This window comes from Apodemus sylvaticus, chromosome 19, assembly GCF_947179515.1.
Source record: "Apodemus sylvaticus chromosome 19, mApoSyl1.1, whole genome shotgun sequence".
NCBI lineage: Eukaryota > Metazoa > Chordata > Mammalia > Rodentia > Muridae > Apodemus > Apodemus sylvaticus.
Window position 1 is genome coordinate 56,608,144 of NC_067490.1, and position 20,023 is coordinate 56,628,166.

At 37.2% G+C, this 20,023-nt stretch overlaps 1 protein-coding gene and 1 pseudogene across 1 annotated transcript; one reads left to right on the forward strand and one right to left on the reverse strand.

The window, feature by feature from the left end:
- Window positions 1-5,433: 5,433 nt before the first annotated feature.
- On the reverse strand, window positions 5,434-6,153 carry LOC127669951 (olfactory receptor 2B2-like). Its single transcript, XM_052164211.1, has one exon. It carries the CDS (start codon window positions 6,151-6,153, stop codon window positions 5,434-5,436), a length of 720 nt encoding a protein of 239 aa, XP_052020171.1.
- A 4,878-nt stretch (window positions 6,154-11,031) lies between these two features.
- LOC127670019 (60S ribosomal protein L7a-like) lies at window positions 11,032-11,791 on the forward strand (annotated as a pseudogene).
- The last annotated feature ends 8,232 nt before the right edge of the window (window positions 11,792-20,023 follow it).

The following is a 20,023-nucleotide window of genomic DNA, read 5'->3' on the forward strand; positions in this document are numbered from 1 at the left end:
TCAGTGAGAACTGAACTCACATGGTATACCTGCAGGAAAACTACCCATACATATAACACGAATAAAGAAAATCTCAAAAAAAGATGAAAAATTTAACAATATTTGGACAAGTTGTGGCAAAATAAACTTTAAGATATAGCACACATACAGTCACATGTAGACACAAGTACAAAGAGTATAAACATAGAAGTAAGAGAAGCATTCAGTGATGTTAAGTTGTCATCATGTTTTACTCATGAAGGTATCAACTTTGGTATATGGATTTATTACATATATATTAATTCTAAGTTTTATAATTTTAAAATTATTTCTCACAAAATTTGTATAGAAAGCGTGTACACTTGTTCTGAACGATTTATGGAAATCATTCTGCCCTTTACTACTTGTATATGTTGTTGGTCCACTGTGTCTATGGGTTCCAGATCTGTGTATTCAACTGGACTGAAATTATCTGGAAAGTATCACACCTGTAATGACTATGCAGAGACTAATTCCATTTATTTTTTTTCATCAAAGTACAATATAACTATTATTTACTTTGTATTGTGTATTATAAGTTATTTGGAGGTTGTCTTCTTTGGGCTTAGTTGCTGTGAAGAGACACCATGGCCAAGGCAACTCTTACAAAGTAAAACATTTAATTGGGGCTGGCTTACAGTTTCAGAGGTTTAATCCATTATCATCATTGTGGGAAGCATGGCAGTAAGCAGGTGATGCTGGAGAAGGAGCTGAGAGTTATACATTTTAGTCCGAAGGCAGCAGAAGAAGACTGCTTCACTGGGCATTTCTTCACAGTGATACACTTCCTCCATCAAGGCTACACTTCCTAATAGCGCCATTCTCATGGGCCAAGCATTTAAACACATGAGTCTGTGGGGGACCCTTCCTTTTTTCTTTCTTTCCTTCCTTCCTTCCTTCTTTCCTTCCTTCCTTCCTTCCTTCCTTCCTTCCTTCCTTCCTTCCCTCCTTCCTTCCTTCCTCTCCCCTCCCTCCCTCCCTCCCTCCCTTCCTTCCTCCTTTCTTTCTTTCTTTCTTTCTTTCTTTCTTTCTTTCTTTCTTTCTTTCTTTCTTTCTTTCTTTCTTTCTTTCTTTCTTTCTTTCTCTTTCTTTCTTTCTCTCTCTTTCTTTCTTTCTTTTTTCCTTCCTTCCTTCCTTTTTTATTAATCATTTCATTTGTTTACATCTCAAATGATATCCCACTTCCTGGTTACCCCTCCACAGCACCCCTATCCCACATCCACCCTCTTTCCCCTCCCCTTTGCCTCCATGAAGGTGCTCCCTCACTCACCCTCTTCCAACCCATCACTCCAGCATCTCTCTATGCTGGGGCATCAAACCTCCACAGGACCAATGACCTCCCCTACCACTGATGATAAGCAAGGCCATCCATCCTCTGCTACATATATATCTGGAGTCATGGATCCCTCCCTGTATACTCCTTGGTTGGTGGTCTAGTTTTTCTTCCTCTGAGGTTGCAACTCCCATCAGCTCCTCCAGTTTTTTTCTTCTAGCTCCCCCATAGGGTCCCTGAGCTCAGTCTGATGGACCCAAGCATCTATATCTGCATTGTTCAGTTGCTGGCCTGACTTCCCAAGGAGCAGACAAACTAGGTTCTTGCCAGCAAGCACCTCTTGACCACACCAATAGTGTAAGGTTTGGTGTCTGCAGATAGGATGGATCCCCAGGTAGGGCACTCCTATGAAGATCATTTCTATTCAAACTACTAGAGAAGTTATTTAAAGAATCTAGGGTACAGTGCCAACAAGAATGGTGCCACTTTAATTTTAGGACTAAGAAGACAGAAGCTGATGGATCTCTGTGAGTTGGAGGTCAAACTGATGTATATATTAGTTCCTAGCCAGATACTCTACACATGAAAACCTATATCAATCAATCAATAAATAGGCAAATAAATAAATAAATAAATAAATAAATAATTGAGGATGATAAATATGTTACATGTAATTAACATAATGTTATGCTAATAATTAACATACATTAATAACCCACACGATTAAAACACACCTATATTACACGTAATTCCTTTGGAGCTTGCTATAACAAACTTGAATAGTCATAGGTTTATTACCTATGGGTTTTTTTCATGGGGAACAAATGTGCTAAGTTTCAGGACTTTATAGGGCTCTACAGACTATGTATTTATGCTTAAAGTAACAGCGACATAAAGACCTACTGAAAATAAAGATAACTCAAGGATTATAAACAAAAATGACAGTTTAAATAGTACTAGAATTTGTGAAGTTGGAAGACTTTTGAAACATTATGTTTGTGGTAGATGACTCCATGTTTCCTTTGATTTCTTTCTTCAGAGACTTGAAATTCTTTTCATCCTGATCTTTCACTTGTTTGGTTAGAGTCATTCCAAGATATTTTATATTATTTGTGACTATTGTGAAGGGTGTTGTTTCCCTAATTTCTTTCTCAATCCATTTATCGTTTGAGTAGGGGACGACTGCAAATTTGTTTGAGTTAATTTTATATCCAGCCACTTTGCTGAAGTCATTTACCAGCTGTAGGAGTTCTCTGGTAGAATTTTTGGGGTCACTTAAGTATACTATTATATCATCCACAAATAGAGTGTTTGAACAAGAATGATACCCCAGTTTAAGTTAAGGCTAGGGGTTCAGCACTAGAGTACTTATGAAAGGTTTAATGACCTTAAGGCCCCAGATGGACTGAGAAGATCTGGACAGGAAATTTGACTTCCCTAATTATCTGTGGGATATTGAGTTCTGAATACTTCTAAGAGGATGAACATATGTTTTTGAATAGTATCTACCACTCTGAGGCTGCAGGAGAACTTAACTACACCCCCAAAAGTCTCCTTTTCAGTCCTATAAAAACATGAAGCATTCAATGCCATGTGCACAGTTTCCACTTCACAGAGAGATGGTGGTCCTTCAGTTTTTCTAATTAAAGAACAGTTATGTGTTTGGAGATGCCTGTCTGCTTTCTGTTCTTCCTAGTTGACTAGATCAATCTATTTCAAACTGCTGAGCCTGAAATATATTACAGGTGGTTTGAGAGGGTGAGAGACTGAGGGAGAGAGAGAAAAGGAGAAGAGAAAGAGAAGAATAGGTAGATGGAGGGAGGAAAGGAGAGAGAGATAGAGACAGAAAGTCAGAGAGAGCAATCAGAAAATTATTGCTTACTTTCATGATATTGGGCCACTATTGTACCAGTAGGGATGTATTGGCAGGCAGGAGTTTTGCAGATGGACAGGATTTAGAATTACTTCTTCTAGTACTATCAAAGTTATTCAGTAGGGATGAAGCTTCCAGGTCTATAGTAGTTTGATTTCCTCATTTTCTATGACTCAAGTATGTGATGTCTTCAGCAATAGGGTTTATCATCAAGATCTAGAGACTAAACAAGAACAATGGCAAAAGTCTATAATATCTGAGAATTTATGCGAACTCACTTGCCAACAACTCCAATGGAGGTAATCTATTCCTGACACTGAGCTTTTTATTTGTTAGCTAGTGGTGTTTTACCAGGACATTGTTGCCCTCTTATAGGATAACTATATTTAAAACACACCTCCACCCCACCCCCTATCTACACCCCCCCACATTCATATATGAAAATTATGTACATATTTTGAAATAAATATATAAAAAAGGACTGTTCTTCTGCCAGCAATTATCAGTTGCCAATAGCTCCTTAACTAGTGGTGGGACTTCAATGATTTCAAGAAATTCTTTGATGTTTGATTTTTTCCTCATTGTGCATTTATACTATTTACATTAAACTATTTTGTCCTGTGTGCAATTGAATTTACTTTGTAAAGTTTGATCAGAATTTACAGTAGGTTTCAAAACAACTTTCCTTGTTGTCGATCAATCACCAGTATTTTATGCTAAATATAGCAAGAATATTAAATTTAAAACCACCTTAATAACATCTTTGAATATCATGTACTATGGAAACCTTATGATTTGAGACATATAATGCAGTGCTATCTTTCATCATTTGAAAATTTCCACACTTATGGTAAAGTATACTCAACACATAGGAATTTTGGATGATTATATTAATATGTGTATATCATAAAATAATTTATTCAAGACAGTCATTATATCCGTTATTACATAATTTTTCAGTGAGAACATTCAAGATCTACTCTCTTAGATGTTTTCTAAGTACTAATTTTAATAATTATTTTGTACAACAGGTTTTATATGCTTACATTTCCAATGAATTGAAATTTTGTAATATTTTAGTAAAATACCCTCATTTGCCTTTAGGTCTCCAACCCTGAGTCCTATCCTCACTGATTCTTCTGATTATTCCTTTGACCACAACTGTGTGGCTACCTAATATAAAAGTCAAAAGAAAAGAGGGTTAAAGAGATGGCTTAGCAGTTAAAAGCACTCACGAGTCTTCCATAGGACCCAAGTTCAGTTCCCAGCACCCAAGTCTTTATGGTGAAAAAGTTGGCTACACCAGGTCCAAGAAATCTGACACTTCTTGCATTTTTGCTAGGGTTTAGTTCTTTATTGTATACCCTATTTACTTACCCATAAATTAATCTAATACCACATAGCTATATAACCCATCAACTTATTATAATGAAGTGTAACTGATTTCATGATAAAAATTAAACTCTCAGTGTTAGTCCTAGAACTGTTGTAGATAATTAAACTGCTGGCTCTGTAGATTTTGAACATCCTTACATGAAATTGCATATCTATTAAAAACTCCTATTATAGAAAAATTAAACAACTTCTATTTTAAACCAAAATCCAAATTACAAATTAGTAACTCTTTGGGGGTCTTAAAACACATTCCATATAGCATCCACATAAATAAAGTCAATGCCTTATAAAATAGTTTATTAAAAGCTGTTACTGTACCACTAGCCTTTCCACAAGTAATTATGAAAACTTAAAGACAGTAAAGATTTATGTCACAAATGACAAGTTCAAAAGCCAGTGACAAATGTTTACTATGTGGATTTCATGCTAATTAGCTTAAAACAATGTAAGTGGATTATAAATTAAATTATTGTTTTATCATTTAATAAAGTAACTATTTGTAGATGTATTAAAACCAATACAAATATTTTAACAATTTTTCTAAACAAAACATCCATATTTGTTGACCAAGATTAACCATTGCCTAGTATGGTTAATCAAGTAACAAGACAGGATTTGCAAGAACATGTTAAAAAAAAAAAAGACAGCTGAGGTTTTTTGTTGTTGTTGTTGTTGTTTTAAGACAGGGAATAAAAAAAAAAAAGACAGGGACTGAGTTATCAGAAAAGCTGATAATTTGTTAACTATTTTGTGTAATGCCCATAAGGTTTCACTTTGAAATAAAAATGTTTCTGAAAAGGTTACCTAATGCCCCCTTTACATCCTTATTCCTCAGAGTATAGATAAATGGGTTCAGTGTAGGAGTTACTACTCCTTAGAAGAGAACCATGAACTTGGGTTGGTCTTTTGTAATAGAAGAGGGAGGCTGAAGATACATGCTAATGCCTGGACCATAGAACAAGAGAACTACAATGAGATGAGAGGAACATGTCCCAAAGGCCTTTTTCCTTCCCTCTGAAGATTTGATTTTAAAGACAGCATGTCCAATACAAGCATAGGAGGCAAGAATTAAACACAGAGGAACAGCTAAAAGAAAAATGCAAACCACAGAGAGAGCAAGCTCATTAGTCTCTTTTTCACCACAAGCAGTTTTTATCAGAACTGGAATATCACACACCAAATGATCCATTTTATTGTGGCTGCATAGAGGCAATTGCAGTGTCACAGTGGCCTCTGTGACAGCATAGGAAATTCCAGTCAGCCACACAGTGGACACTAACAGGAGGCAGGTACGTCGATTCATTATGAGGGTGTAGTGCAGTGGTTTGCAGATGGCCACATATCGGTCAAAGGACATAAGAGCCAGGAGGACACACTCTGTACCCCCCATTGTGTGGAAGAAATAAAGCTGAACTACACACCTCATGTAGCTGATGGTCTTTGTGGAGCCCCCAAGGTTGTTTAGCATCTGAGGCACAATGCTTGTGGTGTAGCACATGTCCAGGAAGGAGAGGTTGCTGAGGAAGAAGTACATGGGGCTGTGGAGACAGGTGTCTAATATGGACACCAGAATGATGACAATGTTTCCAATCATGGCTGTGGGGTATGTTACCAGAAGAATAATAAAGAGAGGAAGTTCCAGCCAAGGACAGTCTCCAAAGCCAAGTAGAATAAACTCTTCAGATGACTTTTATTAATCAACATCTTTCTTTGTAATCTGACTCTCCTATAGTACAGAAGTATCAAGAAAATTAGTATTATAGCAAAGCCTCATGATTCATTGGTCATGGCTATAGAAACCAGGGTTGGAATTCTGCATTTGGAATTTCATGAGAGATGCTTTGTAGATAACTTAGTCCATATAGAGTTTTGTGTCAAAGCAAGAGGATCTGGGTATTTTCTTCAGTACCCAGGTGAAAACATTTCTATAATCCCAGTTCTAGTTAAGAAAAGTATGGTTATTATTTTTTTGAGCTTGCTGGCTTGTTATTATAGCTGAATTGATGAACTCCAGGTTTCGTGGGAGGCACAGCCTCCAAACATGAAGTAGAAATCAAATGTAGAAAAAAAATTTGACATGGACACTGGGTTTTATATGCATAATATACCCACAGCACAGAAACATGTATGCATATCCATTTATACACGTACACACTCCTGGAAGCACACAAATAAAATAATCTGGCAAGTGGTGATTTAACTTCTATTTATGATACTAAATTTTAACGGGGCTTTCTAATTATCTGACAGTACATGTGAACATAAAGGTGAGTAACTAATTTTTTTAATTTGATATATTTTTTATTTGCATTTCAAATGATTTCCCCTTTTCTAGCCCCGAACTCCCCGAAAGTCCCATAAGCCCCCTTCCCTTCCCCTGTTCTCCCACCCACCCCTTCCCACTTCCCTGTTCTGGTTTTGCCCTATACTGCTTCACTGAGTCTTCCCAGAACAAGGGGCCACTCCTCCGTTCTTCTTGTACCTCATTTGATGTGTAGATTATGTTTTGGGTACTCCAGTTTTCTAGGTTAATATCCACTTATTAGTGAGTGCATACCATGATTGATCTTTTGAGACTGGGTTACCTCACTTAGTATGGAGTAACTAACTTTAACAGCAGTGCTGAAGGCATTACTGAAACATCATAGATACATTTTCAGGAATCAGTCAGAGAAATTGGTAGAAAGTGTTCTGAGTTCTGAACTCTGTCTGGAAGGTTGGTCTGTCCAGTCTTATCTTCTGAGGTGAATCATTAAATTGTCTATATGAGTAATAAGTACATTTGAGATCTAAACACATCCCTTTATATACTTGAGATTGAGCAATGTAGTTTAAACACCCTTTTCCTTCATGTTTGTACAGTTATAAACAGCCCATGTTTATAAGCCAAATGAGTTAAGCCTCAGTTACAATGTTGTTCATGTTTTGGTATTTATGAACTTTGTTGTATAACTATTAATGCATGTTTGGCATTTAATAATTTATGATAAATTATAATAAACTTATTCATAGCATTTCTTATCATGGAGGTATTTCTTTATCAATTGAGCTTAATGCTTTATTTAGTTCAAAAATTTGCTGTACTATCGGGAACATATTGATTTTTTGTTATTTGTATTATTTTTGTGAATATATTTTTCAACATCAACAATCTTTTCTTTCAGCAGATGTCTTAATTTAGGTAGAATCACATTCAAATCTCAGTTATTTTGTATTTCCTAGATCTTCATAGGTAAAGTAAATGCTGATACAACAAAATTATGGAACAGAATAAAACAATGTTTGAAAACTAAAAATAGTTTATTTACACATTTTATTTATTTATGCTTCATAAAATTCATCTCTGAAAAAATGAATATTCAAATGTGATTTTCAGATAACAGTCTACTCAACAAGTTGGAGTTACTCCTCTTGCTATTTAGCATCTTTACAGCAGACTATTTTCTTATAGTTAAAGCAGATCTCAGTCTCTTTTTTTTCATTGAAAGTTTACAGCAACCTTGTGATGGTCTATAAGGACCCAAGCAGAATAAGATATGAATTATGTTATTTGATTACACATCAAATAACAGATCATCAGATGCAAACATTATAAAATGGGGGGTGGAAGTCCTATATGTTAAGGTAATAATTCCAACAACTCTTATCATTAACGTAAATTTTAAAAATTAAATATAGGTACGGGTGTTTTGTCTGCATATATGCCTATGAATCACATATGTGTCTGGTGCCCACAGAGGCCAGAAGAAGGCAACAAGTCCATGGAACTGGAATTAATGTTGATTGCAAACCTCTGTGTGAATGCTGGTAATAGAATTTGGTTCCTCTACAAGGCAATATTCTTAACTACTGAGCCATCTATCCAGTCTCATGAACAACTTCTTAATGAGTTCTTTGTGATAAGCACTCTAACACGCTTTCCCCACTCTGAAAAATCCTTTAGCACCTGTTCCCAAATAAGATAATCTTATTTCTGTATTTTAAGATTCTTTTAAGTGTTTGTTTTGTTATTTTCCTAATAGCTATGGATAATCTAGGTAGCAATAATTTATCAGTGCCTAATATATAGTAACAAAACAGCTGATTAAAAGTTAGTACTTCTGGAATCCACAGAAAGTACCTGAAATTAAGGGCATGATGCCCATTGAGGCAGCATAGTTTCTGAAATGACTTTATTAAGATAAGCACTCCTAATTTTTTGATGATAAGTTAGGCTAAATTCTTATTTCAGGAGAATATGTTGTAGAATAAATATGAAAAAGAATATTGTATCTATTATTCTGATTATAAAATAATTATTTCCAAAATCATAACTTATGGAGCTCACTGAATACTGTTTACTTAGCATTACTACAGTTTTCAAACATGAATAATCCAATAGTTTTGTTTTTTAAATGAGCAATTTTAGACTTACTCTTTAAAATTCTTTCACAATTAATTTTATCTAACTCATATCAATTTGCACTCCACCTTCCCCTTTCCATATCTCCTGAGACAAATGTGACTTACCTTCCTATGTATTCATTATTATTCTCTGTCTTCAGTTTTTTGGACAGTGTTAGTTATTTTTATGATATATCATGGCACACTTATTGAATTCAATGATTTAATATTATTTTTGCTTTTTTAATTTTTCTGTCATAAAATATATACTGACCATGTCATCCCTTCCTCCCTTCCTCCCAGTCCCACTAGACACCTCATGCTCCTATATTTCCTTTCAGAAAAGAACAAGCCTCCAAGTGATATCAGTTATCACAGCATAACAAAATGCAATAGGACTAGACACAGACTCTCATATCAAGGCTGGACAATGCAACCCAGTAGGGGGAAAAGGGTCCCACGAGCATGCAAAAGAGTTGGGAACACTCAACTCTCATTATTAGAAGTCCAACAAAAAATGGATGGAGCTAGAAAACAATTATCCTACGCAAGCCAACACAGATGCAGAAAGATAAGCATGATATATACTCACTTATAAGTTGATATTAGGTGTTAAGTAAAGGACAGTCACTTTTGCAATCCAAAGATAAAGTGGTTTAAGCGGGGAAGCATATATTTCCATGGAAAGGAGAAAATAGATTAGATTTTGAGAGTGGATTGGAGGCAGGTGGGAATGGAAAAAAGGAGAGAGACTTGATTGTTTTACTTAGTGATTTATCACAATTTCAACTCACAAAGGTATAGTCATCCAGAAGTGTTTAAAATCATTGCTGAATTTCAGACTAAGTTCCTATTGACCTGCTGTCCATATGTCAGTTCATATTTTCATATAAGTATATTATATTTACATTCAGTTTGAAAACATACATTGTTTTATTAATATTTATAGTACTTTTGGGTTCATTGGTTATAAGAATTGTATTTATTTTGAAAACATCCTTTATTAAAGAGTATTTTTATAATAGACATATATAAAGCATTGGATAAAACATTTGAGCAAGATTAGTCATATTTTAAGTCTTTAAAAGATGAAATGACTAAAGCAATAATACTTCACTCAGGTAATCAACATCTGAAGAATATAGTGCTTCTAAGTTTGGTTTCAGTGATAGACTGAGAAAAATGAGTTAAAAATTAAAGTCTAGTTGTTCTAGTGATTCTAGTATGAAATAGATACAGGCAGATCTTATGAATGGCTGTCTGAAACAATGCTGTTTTTCCTATGTACTAATTAGATACTGCAGCCCACACTTTGCAACCTTCCTAGGACTGCATGTCTGTCAATGTGTCTCATCACTTACCTTATTTTGATAAACCCCCGTTATTTGATTAAAGAGCAATTATAAAGTAAGATATTTGAAGTTTTTCTTTTCAAGAATACAGAGATATTCTAGTATGAAGGTGAGAGTTTAAGATTTTCTTCAGAACTCTCAGGGTTTTGTTTAGACAAAGGAGCCAAGTGGAGGAAAAACTCAAGTTAGGAAGACAATAGAAAATACGAAGACTTTTGAGTTATCATTTTCTTTGCTATTCCCTAGAGTCCTGTGCATTGTTTTCACAGACAACTCATTTATTCTTCTCCAGAGTGATTAGACAGAGAAAGTTCCCTGGGAAAGAGCTCTCCAAAGACATGCTTCTCATGTACAGTTATCTTCTGTGCTGAGGCTAGAAGACAAACTCTGCTGCATTTGAAAAAAAAAACAAAAACAAAACCATTGATTACATTTCCTAACACACAGAACACCCACTAACATGTACACGATTAAAGATGACCTTGTTTGAATCAGTTATTCTGAGAAACTTAAGTGAGAATTTTTTATATTACTTTATTTATGGGAATCAAATAAAATTTAAGATTTTAGTTATCCCCAATATACTAATAAAGAGTAATTAAAACCATGAGAATAATAAAAATAACATGCAATTAATTCAGAAACCATTATAAATAATCTAGAATACTAAGAAAACTTCTAATTCTTTAGTATTTTATGACAATTAAAAGGCAATGATGAGCTCTCTACCAGCCAAGCAAGATGCCTAAAGGAAAGAAGGCCAAGGGGAAGAAGGTGGCCCTGGCCCCCACCATCGTCAAGAAACAGGAGGCCAAAAAGGGAGTCAATCCTTTGTTTGAGAAAAGGCCCAAGAACTTTGGCATTGGATAGGACATCCAGCCCAAAAGAGATCTAACACGCTTCATCAACTGGTCCTGCTACATCAGGCTGAAGCAGCAAAGAGCCATCCTCTATAAGTGGCTCAAAGTACCTCCTACTATTAACCAGTTCACCCAGGCTCTGGACAGGCAAACAGCTACTCAGCTGCCTAAGCTTGCCCACAAGTAGAGGCCAGAGACAAAGCAAGAGAAGAAGCAAAGGCTACTGGCCTGTGCTGAGAAGAAAGCTGCTGCCAAAGGGGACGTCCCAACTAAGAGATCACCTGTCCTCTAAGCAGGAGTCAATACAGTCACCACCTTGGTGAAGAACAAGAAGGCTCAGCTGGTGGTGATTGCCCATGATGTAGACCCCATTGAGTTGGTGGTTTTTCCTGCCTTCCCTGTGTTGAAAGATGGGGGTGCCCTATTGCATCATCAAGGGAAAGCCCAGGCTGGGGTGCCTGGTCCACAGGAAGACATGCACCACTGTCACCTTCACACAGGTTAACTTGGAAGCCAAGGGTGCTCTGGCTAAGCTGGTGGAAACTGGGGAGGCAAAGTCCTGGGTCCTAAGTCTGTGGATCACATTGCCAAGCTAGAAAAGGCAAAGGCTAAAGAACTCACCACTAAATTGGGTTAAATGTATACTAAGTTTTCTGTACATAAGTATAATTACAAAATTATCTGCAAACAAAAAAAGGCAATGATGGGGGTTAGGGTTAGAAGGAAGAAGAAAGCAATCACTGGACGGGGTGTGGAGGGGACCTGGGTGGTAGAGGAGACAAGGAGGGGAAGAGAGGAACATGATTAGGTATTGGGTGGGAGAGGGGGAGGGAGGACAGTACTGAAGCCCTGAGGGCCAGCAGAAAGAATGGTAATGGGTAACCTCGGGAGATAAGAGATGGGGGGGACTCCCCTAGAATATACCAGAGACCTGGGAGGAGAGACTCTCAGGACTCAAAGGAAGGGACCTTAAATGAAATGCCCTACAGTGGGGAGAGGGAACTTGTAGAGTCCACCTCCAGTAGAAAGACAAGGTATCAAGTGGATTGATGGAGTTGCCATTCCACAGTCAATAACTCTGACCCAGAATTGTTCTTGTCTGAAAGAACTACGGGTCAAAAATGAAGAAGAGCCTGAGGGAAATGAGGTCCAGAAACAGGACCAAATTGGGATCCAGCTCAAGGGAAGATCAGAAGGCCAGACACTATTACTGATACTATGGTATGCTTACAAACAGGAGCCTAGCATGACTGCCCACCAAAAGGCTCAACAAGAAGTAGAAAGAGGAAATAGACAATTTTAACGTGTTTTTCTATATATTTCTTGAATTTCATCAGAAATATTTTCCATGTAAATCTTTAATTTTATCTGAAAATGTTTATAATTCCACTTTCAATCAGCTTAGAATTTTTTATGCCTACCATCTTATCTGTATAATTTTCCATGATAATCTCCAATTGTAACATGTTTTCCTATATGTTTCTTCAATTTTATCAGAAATATTTTCCATGTAAATATTCAACTTTATCAGAAAATATTTATAATTCCACTTTCCATCAACTTAGGAATACTTTTATGCCTACCATTATTATATCCTAGAACCCTGTTTGAAGATGAGGCTAGCTTTAAACTTCACCAAGATCCATTCGCCTCTACCTCCCAAATGCTAGGATTAAAAGCATGTGTCACCATGCTTGGCCACTTTAAAGATTTTTATGCTTTTTTTATTGTATTTTCAAATGATTGACTATTTGTATTTCTTTTTTTTTAAATTTTCTATATTTTTGTTTACATTCCAAATACTTTCCCCTTTCCTGGTTCCCCCTTCCCCATATGTCCCATAAGCCCTCTTCTCTCCACCCATTCTCTAATCACCCCCTCCCTTTTCTCTGTCCTGGTACTCCCCTGCAATGCTGGATCAAGCCTTTCCATGATCAGGGCCCTTTCCTTCCTTCTTCATGGGAATCATTTGATATGTTAATTGTGTCTTGCGTATTCAGAGCTTCTGGGCTAATTAATATACACTGATCAGTGATTGCATTCCATGTGTATTCTTTTGTGATTGGGTTACCTCACTTAGGATGATATTTTCCAGTTCCAACCATTTGCCTAAAAATTTCATGAATTCATTGTTTTTAATTGCTGAGTAGTATTCCACTGTGTAAATAAGCCACATTTTCTGTATCCGTTCCTCCATTGAGGGACATCTGGGTTCTTTCCTGCTTCTGGCTATTATAAATAAGGCTGCTATGAACATAATGGAGCATGTGTCTTAATTGCATGCCAGGGAATCCTCTGGGTATATGCCCAGGAGATGTATAGCAGGGTCCTCGGGAAGTGTCATGTCCAGTTTTCTGAGGAACCACCAGACTGATTTCCAAAGTGGTTGTACCAGCTTGCAATCCCACCAGCAGTGGAGGAGTGTTCCTCTTTCTCTGCATCCTCGCCAACACCTGCTATCTACTGAGTTTTTAACCTTAGCCATTCTGACTGGTGTGAGGTGAAATCTCAGGGTTGTTTTGATTTGCATTTCCCTAATGGTTAATGATGTTGAACATGTCTTAAGGTGCTTCTTAGCCATTTGAAGTTCTTCTGGTGAAAATTTCTTTGTTTAGATATGTACCCCCATTTTTAATAGGGTTATTTGGTTCCCTGGGGTCTAGCTTCTTGAGTTCTTTGTATATATTGGATATTAGCACCCTGTCGGATGTAGGGTTGGTGAAGATCCTTTCCCAATCTGTTGGTTGACGTTTTGTCCTTTTGACAGTGTTCTTTGTCTTACAGAAACTTTGTAATTTTATGAGGTCCCATTTGTCAATTCTTGATCTTAGAGCGTAAGCTATTGGTGTTCTGTTCAGGAACTTTGTCCCTGTGCCCATGTCCTCAAGTGTCTTCCTCAGTTTCTTTTCTATTCGTTTCAGTGTCAGGTTTTATGCGGAGATTCTTGATTAACTTGGAGTTGAGCTTAGTTCAAGGAGATAAGAATGGATCAATTCACAATCTTCTGCATGCTGACCTCCAATTGAACTAGCACCATTTGTTGAAAAGGCTATTTTTCCCCCACTGAGTGTTTTCAGCTCCTTTGTTGAAGATCAAGTGAGCATAGGTATGTGGGTTCATTGTTGGGTCTTCAATCCTATTCCATTGATCCACTTGCCTGTCATTATACAAATACCATGCAGTTTTTAACACTATTACTCTGTAGTAATGTTTGAGGTCTGGGACACTCATTCCCCCAGAAGTTCTTTTACTGTTGAGAATAGTTTTAGCTAGTCTGGGTTTTTTTTGTTTTTGTTTTTGTTTTTGTTTTTGTTTTTGTTTTTGTTTTGTTATTCCAGATCAATTTGAGAATTGCTCTTTCTAACTTTATGAAGAACTGAGTTGGGATTTTGATGGGGATCGCACTGAATCTGTAGATTGCTTTTGGCAAGATGGTCATTTTAACTATATTAATCCTGCCAATCCACGAGTATGGAAGAGTTTTCCATTATTTGAGGTCTTCTTCGATTTCTTTCTTTAGAGATCTGAAGTTCTTGTCATATAGATCTTTCGCTTGTTTGGTTAGAATCACACCAAGATACTTTATGTTGTTTGTGGCTATTGTGAAGGATGTCATTTCCCTAATTTCTTTCTCCGTCTGCTTATCCTTTGAGTATAGGAAGGCTACTCATTTGCTAGAGTTGATTTTCTAACCAGCCACTTTACTGAAGTTGTCTATCAGCTGTAGGATTTCTCTAGTGCAGTTTTTTGGGTCACTTAAGTAGACTATTATCTAGAAAAAGTGATATTTTGACTTCTTCCTTTCCAATTTGTATCCCTTTGACCTCTTTATGTTGACTAATTTCTCTAGCCAGGACTTCAAGAACTATATTGAAAAGATACGGTGAGAGGGGGCAGCTTTGTCCAGTCCCTGATTTTAGTGGGATTGTTTCAAGTTTCTCTCCATTTAGTTTGATGTTGGCTACTGGTTTGCTGTATATTGTTTTAACTATGTTTAGGTATGGGCCTTGAATTCCTGTTCTTTCCAAGACTTTTAGCATGAAAGGATGCTGAATTTTGTCAAATGCTTTTTCAGCATCTAATGAAATGACCATGTGGTTTTTTTCTTTGAGTTTATTTAGTGGATAGCATTGATGGATTTCTATATATTGAACCATCCCTGCATCCCCGGGATGAAGCCTACTTGATCTTGGTGGATGATCATTTTGATGTGTTCTTGTATTCGGTTGGTAAGAATATTTTTGAGTATTTTTGCATCAATATTTATAAGGGAAATTGGCCTGAAGTTCTCTTTCTTTGTTGGATCTTTGTGTGGTTTTTGTATCAGTGTAATTGTGGCTTCTTAGAACGAGTTGGGTAGAGTTCCTTCTGTTTCTATTTTGTGGAATAGTTTGAAGAGTATTGGTGCTAAGTCTTCTTTGAAGGGCTGATAGAATTCTGCACTAAGGCCATCTGGTCATCTCCTTCTTTTGGTTGGAAGGCTTTCTATGACCCCTTGTATTTCTTTAGGGGTTATGGGACTGTTTAGATGATCTATTTGATGCTGATTTAATTTTGGTGTTTGGTATCTGTCTAGGAAATTGTCCATTCTCCAGTTGTGTTGGGTATATGCATTTGTAGTAGGATCTGATGATTTTTTTTAATTTCTTCAGTTTCTGTTGTTATATCTTACTTTTTCATTTCTAATTTTTAATTTGGATACTGTCTCTGTGCCCTTTGGTTAGTCTGGCTAAGGGTTTATCTATCTTGTTGACTTTTTTCAAAGAACCAGCTCCTGGTTTTGTAGATTCTTTGTATAGTTCTCTTTGTTTCTACTTGATTGATTTCATCCCTGAGTTTGATGATTTCCTGTATTCTTCTCCTGGGCGATTTACCTTCTTTTTGTTCCAGGGCTTTCAGTTGTGCTGTTAAGCTGCTAGTGTATTCTCTCTCCATTTTCTTTTTGGAGGCACTCAGTGCTATGAGTTTTCCTCTTAGCACTGCTTTCATTGTTTCCCATAAATTTGGGTATGTTGTGTCTTCATTTTCATTAAATTCTAAAAAATTCTTTGATTTCTTTCTTTATTTCTTCCTTGACCAAGGCATCATTGAGTAGAGTATTGTTCAGTTTCCTTGTGTATGTGGGATTTCGGTCATTTTTGTTGCTATTGAAGACCACTTTTACTCCGTAGTGATCTGATAGGAGGCATGGGTTTAGTTCAATCTTGTTATATTTGTTGAGGTCTGTCTTGTGACAAATTATATGATCGATTTTGGAGAAGGTGCTATGAGATACTGAGAAAAAGGTATATTCTTTTGCTTTAGGATGAAATGTTCTATATATATCTGTTAAATCCAACTGGTCCAAAGCTTCAATTAGTTTCACTGTGTTCCTATTTAGTTTCTGTTTTCCTGATTTGTCCATTGAGGAGAGTGGAGTGTTGAAGTCACCCACAATTATTGTGTTAGGTGCAATGTGAGCTTTGAGGTTTAGTAAACTTTCTTTTACAAATGAGGGTGCCCTTGCATTTGGAGCATAGATGTTCAGAATTGAGAGTTCTTCTTGGTATATTTTTCCTTTAACCAGCAAGAAGTGTCATTTTGTGTCTCTTTTGATGACTTTAGGTTGAAAGTCAGTTTGATCTGATATTAGAGTGGCTACTCTGGCTTGTTTCCTGAGACCATTCAATTGTAAAATTGTCTTCCAGCCTTTTACTCTAAGGTAGTGATTGTCTTTGACACTGAGGTGTGTTTCCTGTATGCAGCAAAATGTAGGGTTCTGTTTACATATCCAGTCCATTAATCTATGTCTTTTTATTGGGGGAATTGAGTCCATTGATGTTAAGAGATATTAAAGAATAGTGATTATTACTTCCTGTCATTTTTGATGTTATTTTTTATATTTGATTGTTCAGGGTGTAGTTTCCTTCCTTGTATTGGTGTTTTCCTCCTATTATCCTTTGTAGGGCTGGGTTTGTGGAAAGATATTGTGTAAATTTGGTTTTGTCACAAAATATCTTGGTTTTTCCATCTATGGCAATTGAGAGTTTTGCTGGGTATAGTAGTTTTGGCTGGCATTTGTGTTCTCTTAGAGTCTGCATGAGAGCTGCCCAGGATCTTCTAGCTTTCATGGTCTCCAGTGAGAAGTCTGGTGTAATTCTGATAGGTCTTCCTGTATAAGTTACATGGTCTTTTTCTCTTACTGCCTTTAATATTTTTTGTTTAGTACATTTGGGGTTTTGATTATTATGTGATTGGAGGTATTTCTGTTCTAGTCCAATCTGTTTGTAGTTCGGTAGGCTTTTTGTATCTTCATGGACATCTCTCTCTTTAGGTTAGGGAAGTTTTCTTCCATAATTTTGTTGAAGATATTTGCTGGCCCTTTAAATTGTACATCTTCACTCTCATCTATGCCTATAATCCTTAGGTTTGGCCTGCTCATTGTGTCCTGGATTTCCTGGATATTTTGGATTACAAGCTTTTTACATTTTGCATTTTCTTTGACTGTTGAGTTCATGGTTTCTATGGTATCTTCGGCATCTGAGATTCTTTCCTCTATCCCTTGTATTCTGTTGTTGATATTTGCATCTATGGTCCCTGATTTCTTCCCAAGGTTTTCTATCTCCAAAGTTGTCTCCCTTTGTGATTTCTTAGTTGTTTCTACTTCTGTTTTTAGATCCTGGATTGTTTTGCTCAGGTACTTCACTTGCTTGTTTGTGTTTTCCTGTAATTCTTCAAGAGATTTTTATGTTTTCTCTTTCTTAACTTCTGCCTGTTGACCCAAGTTCTCCTATATTTCTTTAAGTGATTTGTGCATTTCCTCCTTATTGGCTTCTATCTTTTGACCCATATTCTCCTGAATTTCTTTAAATGATTTTTGTGTTTCCCTTGTAAGGGCTTCTAAGTTTTGATCTGTTTTCTCCTGGATATCATTAAGAGATTTATGTCCTTCATGTGTTCCTCTAACAGCATTATGACCAGTGATTTTAAATCCAAATCCTGTTTTTTTCTGATGTGTTGGGTGTCCAGGACTTGCTTTTCTTGGAGAATTGGGTTCAGATGCTGCCATATCGCCTTGATTTCTGTTGGTAATGTTCCTACGATTGACTTTTGTCCTCTGGTTCTCTCTGGTGTTAGTTGGTCCTGTTGTCAGCGGTTGATTCTTGAACCTCTTGTGAGCCCATAAGGCTATTTCTGCACCACTGGATGACTGGGTTTTCCCTGGCACAGATTGCTGATGTGCTGCCCTCCTCTTGTGTGCTGTTGGAGCCCTGCTGTGTCTTGCCCGAAACAATGTTATACTTGGGTTGTCTCAGTGAACCTGGTGTTCCCTGTCTGCTCTGTCATGGAGCAAAGATGGAGGTGGGGAGTCTCTCCAAGTGCTGATCACCATGTAGGGCACAGAACCCATGACTGGCTGGCACAGAGACGAATCACTGATCTGCCCAGGTCCTGGGTACAGGCACACCCTTGGTGGTTTGCGTCCCCACAGGATATCTCAGTACCTGGTGCTGCCCCTCTGCTCCATCAGGGAGAGGAATTGATCCATTATCTACTTGTAATAAGCTCAAGTCCAAGTGTATCATGGACCTCCACATAAAACCAGACACACTGAAACTAATAGAAAAGAAACTGGGGAAAACCCTTGGGCACACGGGCACAGGGGAAAATTTCCTCAACAGAACACCAAAAGGTTATGCTCTAAGATCAAGAATTGACAAATGGGATCTCATAAAACTACAAAGTTTCTGTAAGGCAAAGGACACTGCCAAAAGGACAAAATGGTAATCAACAAATTGGGAAAAGATCTTTACCAACCCTACATCTGACATGGGGCTAATATCCATGATATGCAAAGAACTCAAGAAGTAGACTCCAGAGAGCCAAATAACCCTATTAAAAATGGGGCACAGAGCTAAACAAAGAATTTTCACTTGAGGAATATTGAATGGCTGAGAAACACCTAAAGAAATGTTCAACATCTTTAGTCATGAGGGAAATGCAAATCAAAACAACCCTAAGATTTCACCTCACACCAGTCAGAATAGCAAAGATCAAAAACTCAAGAGAAAACAGGTGCTGGCGAGGATGTGGAGAAACAGGAACATTCCTCCACTGCTGGTGGGATTGCAAGCTGGTACAACCACTCTGGAAATCAGTCTGGCAGTTCCTCAGAAAACTGAGCATGATACTACCAGAGGACCCTGTTATACCACTCCTGGGTATATACCCAGAGGATTCCCCAGTGTGTAATAAGGATACATGCTCCACTATGTTCATAGCAGCCCTATTTATAATAGCCAGAAGCTGGAACGTACCGAGATGTCCCTCAATGGAGGAATGGATACAATGAATGTGGTGTACACTATGAAATACTACTCAGCTATTAAAAACAATGAATTCATGAAATTCTTAGGCAAGTGGGTCGAACTGGAGAATGTCATCCTGAGTGAGGTGATCCAATCACAAAAGAACACATATGGTATGCACTCACTGATAAGCGGATATTAGTTCAGAAATTTGGAATACCCAAGACACATTTCACATATCAAATGATGCCCAAGAAGAAAGGAAGGAGAGGCCCCTGGTCCTAGAAATGATCATTGCAGCAGTTTAGGGGAATACCAGGACAAGGAAGTGGGAAGGGGTTGACTGGGGAACAGGGCGAAGGAAGAGGGCTTATGGAACTTTTGGGGGAAAGGGAAAAATCATTTGAAATATAAATAAAGAACATATCGAATAGAAATAATTGAAAAAATAAAAGGATTCCAGAGTTAGCTGTGCAACTGGAGAGTTTACAGGTGGAGATGGAAGCACTTGAGAGGCAAGGGACATTGGAAAAGATGGAATAAAACACCTTTGCACCAGCAACTGAGCAAGAGAATGGGAG